General features: G+C 42.3%; 1 protein-coding gene across 2 annotated transcripts; it reads right to left on the bottom strand.

Annotated features, from left to right (window-relative positions):
• Positions 1–12,565, bottom strand: tlr3 (toll-like receptor 3). 2 transcript variants are annotated; one of them, XM_033624876.2, is made up of 6 exons: positions 12,279–12,565; positions 8,186–8,327; positions 3,868–4,335; positions 3,522–3,716; positions 1,520–3,369; positions 1–1,406 (listed from the first exon to the last, which is right to left on the bottom strand). In XM_033624876.2, the coding sequence occupies exons 2-6, from the start codon at positions 8,201–8,203 to the stop codon at positions 1,175–1,177; spliced, it is 2,763 nt and encodes a 920-aa protein (XP_033480767.1). In that variant the 5' UTR covers positions 8,204–8,327; positions 12,279–12,565; the 3' UTR covers positions 1–1,174. The 2 variants fall into 2 exon arrangements, with proteins under 2 accessions (XP_033480767.1, XP_033480768.1); XM_033624877.2 differs by lacking the exon at positions 12,279–12,565 and adding an exon at positions 8,480–8,616.
• Between the last annotated feature and the right edge of the window lie 618 nt (positions 12,566–13,183).

The following is a 13,183-nucleotide window of genomic DNA, read 5'->3' as shown; positions in this document are numbered from 1 at the left end:
TTGTTTTTTTTTTTTAATTTGATCAACACTGCCTAGGTTTACTTTTTGATCTGAGTTTGGTCTGCATAAAGCCCAGTCCAGACAAAAGATCTACAACGAGACAAGTTGAAATGTACAACTACATGCAATGCACCACACTGCAACGTTCTAAAAACCTGTTGGTCCACACCAATGTAACTAGATGAGATGGAGTATCATCTCTATGCAACAACTCTCTGTACTCCCGTTCTGATTTCTAGCTTTTCAGGCTTATTTTGTGGCTGAATACAATTTGTAGCTTCTTAAAATATGAATGGGGATAGTGATATTGAGATACTGGCTGCACTTGCATTTGTAGTTGTGATGAAATGGCAAAAAACAAACAAAACGAGCATCAGATGGACTGTATTCAATAATAAATATGCCACAACAATATGAGTAAGCAGCGCCAATTAATCAGTCAATGAGAATGTGTGTGTGTGAGGGAGCATAAGCACATACAGCGAGCAGCAGCAGTGGCCTACCGTCCGACACCAGGACACGTGAGGGTGGAAACAGAGGGCTCGGCGGGAACAAAGCAACTGCGGGAGCAAGCAAGGCCGCGGACTTCACCGGGGGACTTCCCTACAAGCCGATTCGCTGTAGAAACAGGTGACGTGCTTTCTAAAACCGTTCTAAAACCAGCTGCCGGCAGTTTGACCAGCTGAGTTGCAGGTGACACCATCAGCCAGTTTGAGTCAATCCCAGATCGGCCAGTTCACACCGCTGCAACGATCTGAAACGGTTTTGTCTAGTCGCAAATCCATGGTCTGAATTGGGCTTTAGAGAGAAAGTTAGAGAGAGGGGTGGTTTTCTCTCTCACTCTGCGTCTATACTCTTTGTGTCTGTGGTGCAAACGAAAATGCAGAAGTAAAATCTGTAGTTGGAGCAACAGCCCTGGAGCCAGCGCAGATTTGAGCCTGGAGATGAGCAGGGAGATCCAGGCACTGATTAGATGGAGGGGAGTTTACCACAGTTCATTCACACATACTACTCTAATTGTTATGATACAAAGCTGGTTGAAAATCGGCAAAATATCCCTTTGAGCACAATATTTACACAGAGAGCCAATGAACTGATCATACATTGGTTATTATTATTATTATTATTATTATTGTTACCAAGGGAATTTCCCATTCCTACCAATGGAACGCAGTCACTCCTTTAAACGATTAGTCATGCCAAGTGCTATGAGGAGCTTCTGGTGAAAGGCTGGCACCCTCTCCCTCTCCACAGGCCAGTCCAGGACGCAGCATGGACGCAACATGCCCCGGCGGAGGAAGAGTGAGTGAGATAACTTGTAGTCATGTACGTCCTGCAGGAAAACCAGAACCACAGAGTCCCTGCTGGCTTCAATGACCTGGTGAAGTGCGTGATGGGCTTTAAATCTGGATAAGGAAAGAGATAAGGGTAGAAAGGCAGAGAGGGGAAACTGTGAGAACTCACTTTGTTTGTATAATCTATAATAATATATAAATCTAGCAGTGTATGTTTGACTTACCGTCTACACCAGGGATCTTTGAGAAGAGTTTCAGTGACCACAAACAAGATTTTTCTGGACCTTCTCATATTATCCACGATGGATTCAAGCTGGGACATGCCAGGGACCGAATCGCGATCCTCCAAACAAAACCTGCAGTTGTTGTTCTCTAAGGGCACCATCCTTCTCTCCACCCAGCTGCTGTCTTCCTCTGCATGTATGACGTAAGCATCGTACTCAAACTCCCTGCCCTCTTCAACTGTGGCGTCGCTGAATCCTAATGTGCGATTGATCAGTATGTTCCAATAAAACTGGATCCTCCAGCCGTGGAAGCGCACCATAAGCGAAGTGACCATCAGCATGATGACAGCAGTGCTGCTCAATATGTACAGAGCCTGAAATGGGGTCATATCTTTGCAAGAGAGGGCGTCAAACTTCATGATGGGGTGGTTGTAGTAAGCCAGTGGAGTGTTGCATGTATACTGGTCCCTGAGGCCAGGCACTGTGGTCATATTTGTGTTATTCAACCATGTCACGAACCACAACATGCTCTCACACGTGCAGTCAAATGGATTTTTGTCCATGACAAGCAAGCTGAGGTTGCTCAGAGGAGTTTTGAACACTTGGGGCCTCACAGTTGTGATCAGATTCTTCTGTAAATTTAAAACCCGCAGTGACTTCAAATCATCGAAAATGAACTCCTGAAGACTATTAAGGAGGTTGGAGGCCAGGCTCAGGTTATGGAGGTCACTCAACCCTCTCAGAGCCTCTGCTGGGATCTCATCCAGCCCGTTACTATCCAAATCTAAGATTAACAACCTCGGTGTATTTTTGAGGAACAACACTGGCCCACCTAGGTTGGCACTCTTCCACAAACGAGCTAAGTTATTGTGTTGGAGCTTCAGTACCTTCAGGTTCACAAGCCCCTCGAATGCATTCTCTCTGATGTTAGCAATGTTGTTGTTACTGAGATCCAGGTAGGTGAGGCTTGGAAGGTGACGGAATGGAGAGGGATCACAGTTCATGGCTTCTGCTATAAGGCTTCTTCCAAGAGTCAGGACCCTCAAATTGGGCACATTAACAAACGAGTCAGAGCTCAGATTGACTTTCTGGTGGTTACTGGACATGTAAATCTGTTCAACTTGGTCCAGGCCTTCGAACTCTTCGCCAGTGAGATTCTGCTTGATAAAGTTGTAATCTAGCAGAAGTGTGGTGAGGTTTCTCAAAACGGAGAAGCTTCGAGGATTAATCTGTGCTATAGCTGTTCCGGTGAGATTTAACTTTCTGAGAGGCGACCCCGCCAGTGAGATGAACGTCTTGTTGGAAATGTTTCTGAGTGATGTATAACTACTCCAGCTCATATCGAGTTCTTTCAGACTTGTCAAGCCTGTGAATGTGTGCTCTGTGATGTTACGAACTGCAGTTCTCTGTAAAATCAAACTCTCCAGGGCACTTAAGGGTTGGAAGGAGAAGTCATCGATAATCGGGATGGGATGACTGCTCGCTAGAGCATTAGTCAGTTGGAGTTTTTCCAAGCTTTTGAGTCCCTGAAATGTGTGCTTGGTCAGATGCTTCATGTTGTTGTCTACCAAAATCAGAGTCTGAAGTCTGGACAGCCACCGAAATGAGCCTTCTTCAATTTTGACCATGCCATTACCGGACAGCTCCAGAAAGGTTAGATTTGTTTTCTGTAGTCCTGTAAAGGTTGTGTTTGTGAGGGTGACCAGCTTCATCTTCCGGAGAAAAAGAGCATCAATGGCTGTCTGTGACAGCTCTGAGCAGAGCTTAGAAATGACCTGTGGGCCCATATTGCTTCCATCCATGACTAAAGTACGTAGGCCTGAAATGGGCTGAAAGCAACCAGGCTCCAGCTGCAACAAAACATAACAAAGAGATCATGCAGTGACACAAAAAAGGGAAACAAAACAGATAACTGAAAGCAAGGTGACAATAACTACTTTCTGACACTAGTTACAATTTTGTTAAAACAATTTCATTTCCCATTTCTAGGTAAGTTTCTCACCGTTTTTAGAGACACATGCGACATGTTGAGGACTTGTAGGGAGGACGAATGGTTAAGAAACAAAAAGTCATCTGTCTCTAGAGTGGTGAAGTCATTGCGTGCCAGATTGAGGCTCACGAGGTTGGGCAGCTGAGGCTGAGAGCCGAGCTTGGCTGACTTTAGTTTGTTCAAGGAAACATCAAGAACTCTCAGGCTCTGTGAGTGATGAAAGGAGAAGAGAAATTACTATTTACTTAATTGTCTCATTTCTGTCGTCATCACCATTATTGCACCCTAGCTCATGAGGCATTTAATCAGTTCCCATCCAGGTAATGATTCAACTCATCAATGTAACTGACATCTGTACCTGTAGTGCAGAGAAGGGTTCTCCTTGTAGCTTTAGTTTATTGCTAGTCATAATCAGCCATGTTAGATTAGTGCAGTGGCTCAGTTCCTCCTTCTTCAGCACATACACTTGATTGTGTCCCATGTTCAGGGTCTTCAGCAGAGGCAGTGTCTGGCACACACCCTGGTCCAGCTTGGTGATACTGTTGTGACTGATGTTGAGGTGGAGCAGGCCTGGGTATGGGGTTAGTGATCCAGGGGGAAACTTTGTCAATCTGTTGTGAGACATATCCAGGCTGGTGATGTTCCTGGGCAGGTCTTGAGGGACCGCACTAAGGCTGAGGTGGCTGCAGTCAGCTTGGCCATTTTGCACTTCACAGGAAGTCTTCTTCTGGGAGGTCACACAATTGTGCGGCCCCGTCATACAGTAACATATGATGATCACCGCCGAGACGAGAAGGGAATAGGGGGCCCTCATTGTTTCAAAAACCTTTAAAAAAAGAGAGATAGAATAAAATTTACGTAGGCCATAAAAACATTTTTTTGCAACAACTTAGGGGCAGCACAACAAGAACAACATCGAGATCTTATCATCTTATAAGGCAAACATGTTAGCGAGCAGTGACTCAAAACAGTACAGTTTTGGGCCATAAAACCAAGACAATGAGCTAAAAGACGCTAAAACATTTCATAGTGGTGAGGTAGGGCTGGGCGATACGGCCTAAAAAAAAATCTCCAATTTTTTCACAAAAAATCCGATTCACAATTTAAATCGATTTTTTCCCCTCCTAGTTAAAAAAAAAATAATATTTGCTGCCTGGTAGCACATACCTGGAGTCCAAAACTTTCAGCATTTCCATGGTAGCCTATATATGGGCACCACATCTCTTGTACTATACATTGCGACTGCATCTGTTTTCGCTTTCCACCGGACCCCTTTTTTACCATACGGCAGTGTTTCCCCTACCATCATATTGGATCACAACAGAAGTCATTTAAGGTTACCTTTCCTATTGAACAGGTCTACCTTGTCCTTTTATTAAACAAACTAAATAGCCTTATGTTACAGGCTGGGCCTGATGTGTGTGGCTTGTGTGTGTGTGTGTGTGTGTGTGTGTGTGTGGAGCTGTGTGTGTGTGTGTAGTTCATGTAGAAGGTATGAGACATTACTTAGCGGGCCGGGTGTGGTGTGTGACGTCAGACGGATGCGCCCCAGGAAGAAAGTGAGGCATGTGCTATGTTTACATCGAGCAGCCACAGTGAAGAAGCCTACGCAGTTCTGCATGCTGTTTTTGAGTTATTTCCCTCTATGTAAAAGTCAGACACTGATGAGAGAGGCTGTGCATCATCCCTGCAGTGCTGAAAATAAAGTGCCGTTCTTTAACACAGACAAAGTCCCGTTGTTTATGTGTTGTTGCCACAACGAGCTAACACAAGCTAAAGGAGCTAATGGTCTTCGGAGGTCCCTTACAGTTCGGGGGTCTGCCAGCTTGGCGTTGGTAATACTTATTTATCTAATTTACACAACGGCATGTCATTTATGTCCCTACACAGTGCGCATCTAAAATCCTCCTCTGCTCTCTGTGTCGCACACGGCGGAGTTCGGCCCTGATGCGTGAGCACAGACACAGACACAGGTGAGCACACAAAAGCGCTGAAGAACTCGTTCCCTTTCTTGAGAGCGAGTTCTTCCCCGCTCGCTGCCATGTTGTTTGTGTATCACGTGCACGGGGGGAGGGGTGAGCCCACTCTGAACTACGGGAGCCCAGTGTGGAGCGGCGGTGGCGGATTTTAAATAGAAACTCGATTTTCATTAAAACAAATCAACCTAAACTACAAATTCGAATTAATCGATAAAATCGATTTATTGCCCAGCCCTATGGTGAGGGTAACTGAGTCCTGTCGCGTGATCATTTTCTATGGATTCATCACTATAAGCTACATTTTTTTAATTTCATTTTATCAAGGGATGTACGATATATATCGGGCCAATAAAAGGACATTTTAAATATTACGCATTTTTCCAATCGTTACAATTATAGCCGATAAATAGCACTGATAATACGAGGCCAAACTGCTTTCTTTGACCTAAGAAAGGCAGCATCTACACACCCTGAGACTGCGGGTGGTGTTACATGTATATTCAAACTTGGTTTGCAAGCCCCTAATAAACAGAGATGAAGAACAACAACAACTGCAGCACGCTGTCTAGAGGACAAAACATGTTGCAGTGTGGACGTCTTTCACAGTTCCAGAGGAAGACAACAGGATTGTGCCACGGGTCAGATCTCCGACCGCCCAACACAGGTTAGACACTGCGCTGAAGGACCATCTCCAGAGTGTTAGCATGAGCTAATTAGCAGCAGCGGCTTACATCCAACACCAAGCTTTTAAAAGGCTCGACTTAGGGTTACTTAAGGTGCTGACACACCAAACCAACATCAAAGAACTAGTGGCGACGAAAGCCAACTGTTGCGTCGTCTACGTCGCCTCACGTCGCCCTGTGTCAGTTGCATTTGAACACACTACAAAGACTACATCTGACGGCCAAGTAGCACGTACGTTCTGTGCCTGCATGAGAGGAAATAATGCAAAAAGGGAAACCGGAAGTCTGAGGAATGCATGAGATAAACAAAGTAGTGGAGTGAGGGAGTGGTACATCCTGTCAGCTGAAGAGGTTTCCTGTCTGTGCAGCCGAGCACTGCAGCACCTCCACGGACTATTACATACAGACGGTGGGAAGTGGCAGCGGATCTGTTGGGCAGCTGAGTGAAGTGGAGCCTGAGGAGGAAGAACCCGTTAGCCCTGGGTTCACTACAGGCAGATTTACTCGCTACAGGGGCGAGGAAATAAAACCTGAACAGCCAATCAGAGTGATCTCTCTCACCGACAAGCTCCGCCGCCGATTCAACATGCTCAATCGGCCGAAAAGCCGCCGACACTGACGTCAAAGTGCCAACGGTGCTGGACACACCGCAAAAAGTAGGCCGACAGACGCTCACCAACGGCCCAACTTTGACCAACGGCCAACCGTCGGCTTGGTGTGTCAGGGCCTTTAGGGTTATATGGGGGCAGGGGCATTGAGGGTAGGCCATATGACAATACCCCCAAAAATCGCCCTCTTTTCCACAGCCTAATGTTGGCAGGTATGGAAGAGTCACAGCTGTTCTTTGTTTTTGTTGTGTTAGCAAGTGATGTCAGTTTGATTTGGTTAGGTCAGGGCTATGGAATATTAAATCATCCATATTTTCTCACAACATCTTAGCCTTTCTTACCCTCAGGTGTAATTATTGGTTATCGGTACTGACTGAAAAAATCCATATTGGTGCATCCCTCATTTTATCTGTTGTATATTTCAAATACTGATTAATGCTGCTTTCATATACAGAATTTTAAAATCAATGTGTCACTCATTGTTGAGGAAAAAAGTTTACAAAGATTATGTTATGACCTACTTGTGGTCCAAAGTCTTGCTCTTCTCTACCCTGGTCTACTCTGCTCTACTCTACTATGCTCGCTCTACTATACTCTTTTCTGCTCTGCTCTACTCTACTCTATAATCTGCTCTACTCTGCTCTGCTCTACTCTACTCTGGTCTACTCTATAATCTACTCTACTCTACTCTATTCTGCTCTACTCTGCTCTGTTCTACTCTGCTCTACTTTGCTCTACTCTACTATACTCTTCTCTACTCTGCTCTACTCTACTCTATAATCTGCTCTACTCTGCCCTACTCTACTATGCTCTGCTCTACTCTACTTTGCTCTTCTCTACTCTGCTATGCTCTACTCTACTATACTCTGCTCTACTCTATTCTGCTCCGCTGTGCTCTACTCTATACTCTGCTCTGTTCCACTCTACTCTGCTCTACTCTGCTCTGTCAAAAATTAAATTGTTTTATTGACCACAAAACATTTGTCTTTGTAATATTCCCACCATAAGGCATACATTTGAGGAAATATGATGCAACCTTAAAAACAGAATAATGGTCAGTACCGAAACAGGACAGTCACCACCAAAACAGTGCAGTCACTACCGAAACACTGGGTGTTTTGTAAAAAATAAAGTATATTATTGAGTTATCAACTAAAGTATATGATGCTATATGTTTCGGTAGTGACAAATTTTGGGAGAGGAAAAACATTCCAAAACAGTCTGAAAATACAATATAAAAATTTACAGTCATTTTACTAGATATGTGACCTTTACATATGCTAAAATATATATAGGGATAAAGTTTTGGAAATAAAACATACAAAATTTCAAAATATTTCCAGCCTAACTTTGCACACATTCGGTAGAATGCCCCATTTAGGATATAATACCTGCAGAGTTCTTACCAGATTCGGCCTTTGCATATGATCTGCTGCATTCAGACGTCACAGACTTGGAAACGAGAGCACTGTGTACCAGCACCACAGTATCCAGTGTGTTCTTCAGGAGAGCCGACAAGAGTCTCAGTGGGATCTTATGAAACCCACACTGCAACGACAAGGCAATAAAACAAGGAAATGAGAAATATGAGAGTCCGGTTTCACTTCCACAGTTTTGTCTCGAGCCACTGGATAATTTAACTGTTTCACGCAGGAGGATGAAGACAACTATTGGGAAGTTTGAATGAAATTCACACTAACCTCCTACAAAGCAGACTAAATCCACTGTCATTAAGAAGGTCATCTTCTGATTATTTAACATTCCCTATGTTCGATGTAATATGGCTCGAGACATCGGGAATATTTTGGTGAGGTGTGGTGTAAACAGGCAAAGCTGTGCAGGCACAAAATGGAACAGACACGTAGCTGAAAGGTAAACACTGGATCAGTACCGTAATGTGTGTATGTGTGTGTGTTAAATAAGTTCAGGGCGATTTCAAAAGCGCAGCACTTAAATAAATACCGTAACTTTACGAGTAGACGTGCAACACAATGTGGAGCAGCAAGTCTGGCTGTAGTGTTGCTGTGAATAGTGTTATTTAATAGCTATAAAGCCTCGTTTGAAATAAATGTATTCACCTGACACATACACGTATGTGTGTATGTGCTGTCTTATTGGCTATGTATTGTTTTAATAGTGTTTCAGGTATTTTTAAACCCTTCAAGAGATGTCTTCTGGAAACTGCATGACTGTGCTCCACACCTAAACTCCTTTGTGTCTGAATTCTGTAGTTAATAAGAATAAACTTGTCTTCAATACATGACGTGTCACCATTTCTAGAGGACAGGTAAGTCCAGTTTTGCTCTGAAATGCCAGGCACTCAGTCCACTCAAAGGCTATATTTAAAGAGGAGCCAGGTCCAGCCCTCATGATGTTACCTGCTACCTTTTTTTTTTTCTAGAACTCCTTAACACGGCCTTTTGGTCTCAGGGGGCTCAAAACCAGTTTTTTGGGAGTTCAATGGTGTTCATTATGTCTTTAGTTTCTGATAATGACTTTAGTTGTTCTTTTATCTCAGACATGTTAGGATGTTACATACCTTGACAGAAAGGTCACTTGAAAGGTCACTTGAAACACTTCTGAGGAATGTCAAGGTATGTAACATCCTAACATGTCTGAGATAAAAGAACAACTAAAGTCATTACCGTTTTTTGGGATATGTTTCTTGCAAAATGATGTAAATGCAGTAAAATTAGGGCACTACGATGGCATAAATAGTCATACAAGTATGACATTTGGCAAGGAGTATCCTGACATAAAGGGGGAAGTAGCAAAATGAGATTCTGGGGCTTGTTCCTATTTCATTTCAAAATATCACACACAACACCCCCCCCAAAAAAACAAAACTGTCTGTTTGACAAATTCTCATCAAAAATGATTATTTTTCATCACTCATTGTGTAATATCACTGCTTCACTTGTACACAGAAAACTTCCCAATTTGATAAGCTTCACTTTGAGCCCAAGTTGACCTTTCTATGTTGAAAATTACACTTGCTTTGGCCTAAGTTTGTCACTATACCTCAAATCAGAGACAACAGAATTTTCAGTCACTTCCAGAGAGTCTACTTGCAAGCAAAAGGGATAGTTCAGTTTTTTAGGTGGGGTTGTATGGGGTACTTAACCATAGACAGTGACATACAGTGGATGTCAATTTGGCAAGCCCCTACTTTGGAGAAGCAGGCTGGAGAAGGCTGACACAGAATCTAAGCAATGCACTGCTTTGGATAGGGTTGGCAAGAAAATGTATTTAAACCACCAAAAAAAGTCCAACCTAAAAGAATCAACATCAGTTTACATGAACGCTATATGAAGTGTATTTTTACCTTTACCATCAGATGGCCAGTTTTGACAGGGGAGCTATTGACAGCTTCAGTACCCCATCTATGCACCTATCAAAGTCACCAGACTCCATTGACAAAAACAGTAATTTTACCTTGCTGAAAATAAGAGCTGCTGGTCTACCGCTGCTTTGATCAGTTAGTTAGTTTGTGTTTTTGTGTGACTTTGGTGAATCTGAACTAACCCTTTTAACCTCCAATGTCACACAATAACACAAACTAACTAACTAAACGAGGCAGCGGTAGGCCAGCAGCTCCTGTGTTCAGCAACCAAAAATTACTGTTTTCTCAATGGAGTCTGGCTTTGAAGAAAACAACTGAACATCTTTATTTTCCCATTGAAAATCACTGTCTGACATTAAGGTGAAGCATACTCTTAATTACAGTGCACCCTTCAACTGATGTTGATTTTTTTTAGGTGGCTAAAGTATGTTTTGTTGCTGATCCCTCCACAGCAGTAGATTGCTTACCGTTCCATGTCAGCACGCCCCCCCCAACCCCCAAACACACACACCCTTACTTCCTGCCATTGAAATTCTAAAGCAAAATATGTACAAATTCACTTAATGAAATGAATCATCCTCTCTCTTCTCTGTTTTTCTTAGGCATTGAAGTTATTAAACCAAATCAAAGAGGGGGGTAATGTCAACTTCATGAGAAAAAGGAAAGAAGCATTTTGGATTTTTTAATCTGAAAAGTCTCTCCCCACAGGGTATGAATGAGGATTTTTCAATTAGTGTTTTATGTGTGTTTTATCTAGTGTATTTATAATATCTCTGGACCAGTCTTACAATGCTTACTATGATACTATCTTTTTACCTTTTAATATTTTATTATTTTTTGCTGTCTTTGCTCGCCCTTTTTTTATTTTTTATATTTTATTTTTAATTTCTATTTTTATTATTATTATTATTATTATTATTATTATTTATTTATTTTATTTTTTACCTTTTTGTAATTTTTGTTCATTTTTTCTGTATAGCACTTTAAATCCCCTCATGCTACTGCTCTCTAGTTCACGACCAAACATGGTGTTTTCTATACCTCTGCTAGATACCCCCCTTACTTCTCTGGCAGTTCTGGTTGGTGCAAAGGATTCATGTGCTTCCAACACGCTCACCTTTATTAGTGATTCATTGGCTGAGATATATATATGTGGATGCAAAGGATTGGTCACATGCATGCATTTTTTCCCTACTCTTTCAGTTTCAAATGAACCTATTTAAATGATGTGTGCAATATGTTTCTTGATGACCCTGATGAAGGCCACAAGCCGAAACGCGTCAGTCAATAAAGTTTTTTTTCCATACCATAAGTGTTGCTGGAGCTCTTTTGACATTTTCCAGTGTTTCCTCACTCTCCATGCACCTTGTGAATTGGTGAAGTTGTGCCAGAAACCACTTTCTACCTTACAGCAGTCTGGCAACAAAGCTGATGGCATCCATGGCAACCAGCCTTGGCATTCTGCTACAGCAACTCCACTTGGACAAACCACACGCAGAACTGCAATACTTGAACCAATAGTAATAATAACGGGGATTTGTTATGTTTAGTTATAATTACGATGATTACATTATTTCGGATGGGGGTATGTGGTTGCCTATCATAGAAAAGCATTAAAAAAGAAAAACTTTTTTGTTGTTGTTGTTTTTCAGTTTCAGTTATATATTGGGGGGACATTTTGGGCATATCTGAACATTGGGGGGGACGTGTCCCCCTCAATGTATATGGTGACTACTGCCCTGCATGTCAGACTCCAGCCTGCTTCTCCAAACTGGAGACATGCTGACTGACATCTACTGTATGTAATATACTGTCTATAGATAAGTATGACAACTATCCCTTTAAGGATTCCCACATATTATTTTGGATTGAATTCAAACAGCATAAATGAGTCTGCCAAGAATTTGTACTAAAAAAATATTTGGATCTGTATCTGCTGTGACACACAACATTTGTTTAAGGTTGCCAGAATATACCGCTCAACAGCTATTTTATTCAGGATCAGGCAGGTGCAATTATGTTATCACTTTATTTGTGCTATCCAAAGATTAACAATAAGGGGACACTGATGCAGGCATTTATTAAAGTCACATAGGATCCAGACCTCCTATATAGTCCAATATCTTGTAGCAGATGGAAGTGAGTGAGTCTCTTACCTGTGGCAAGCAGTTCCCTCTATATGCAGAAGTAAAGGAATAGGTTCTTTAGTGCTCAGGTTAGTAGAATCCACATATGGGTGTAGACACAGAAAGCAACCGCACTTATTGAAGATCTGCAAGTTGCCTGTGCTAACACAGTCTCAAAGGCACTTTAAAAATTCTAAGGCAGAGGTGGGTGTTATTCACTCACTTACTCCTTCTATGTCGAGGAGACAGAAGTCTTTTTCGTCATCTGATGATGGTAGTTACATAACTCTGTGCCCCCACCCAGAGCACCAGAGAAATGAAACTTAAGTGAGGCATGACAAGAAAAAAAACAACTGGGTTAGTTGGGAACAGCCACTAGAGGGCAGTAAGATACTGTAATTGAGCCCCTCACCATCTAAGCAATAGTCACTTTAGATTACAGTGTAATTCTTGTGTTCATTGTAGTTGCAGCATATTTCATTTATAAGAGGTTTGGTTACAAGAAGATACCACAGATTAACTTTGTTTGATACTGTATGACCAATATAGCATTGGATCTGATATATTGTTGCTCACCCGCAACAAGTTTCTCTGTCTTTGTTTCTCTCGGTATTTAGAATGGTAATTGGCATTATATGTGACTCTTCTGGAAGTCTTACTTTATTGGGAATTACACAAGAGCCACAGCTCCACCCCAGGCTGAGCACTAAGTAGTCAAAGTCAGCTGAGAGTGACACAATAAGTAATCAATGACGATATAGACATACACGATTATTGAATTCATTACAGTGGGGTTTCCTGGTGGACAAGGGTGAGACATCCCCAATTTGAGTCTGGTTGATGACCTTTTTTTGCACGTCTTTCCTCCGTGGGTGACTCGGAAGCAACAGTTGTCGGTATCTGGCATTAATTTTGAGCTTTTTTGCAAACTGATC

The sequence above is a fragment of the Epinephelus lanceolatus genome, chromosome 3, assembly GCF_041903045.1.
Source record: "Epinephelus lanceolatus isolate andai-2023 chromosome 3, ASM4190304v1, whole genome shotgun sequence".
In the NCBI taxonomy this organism is placed as follows: Eukaryota; Metazoa; Chordata; class Actinopteri; order Perciformes; family Serranidae; genus Epinephelus; species Epinephelus lanceolatus.
Note: the sequence above shows the minus strand (reverse complement) of the source record. Positions and strands in the feature narration are given on the sequence as shown.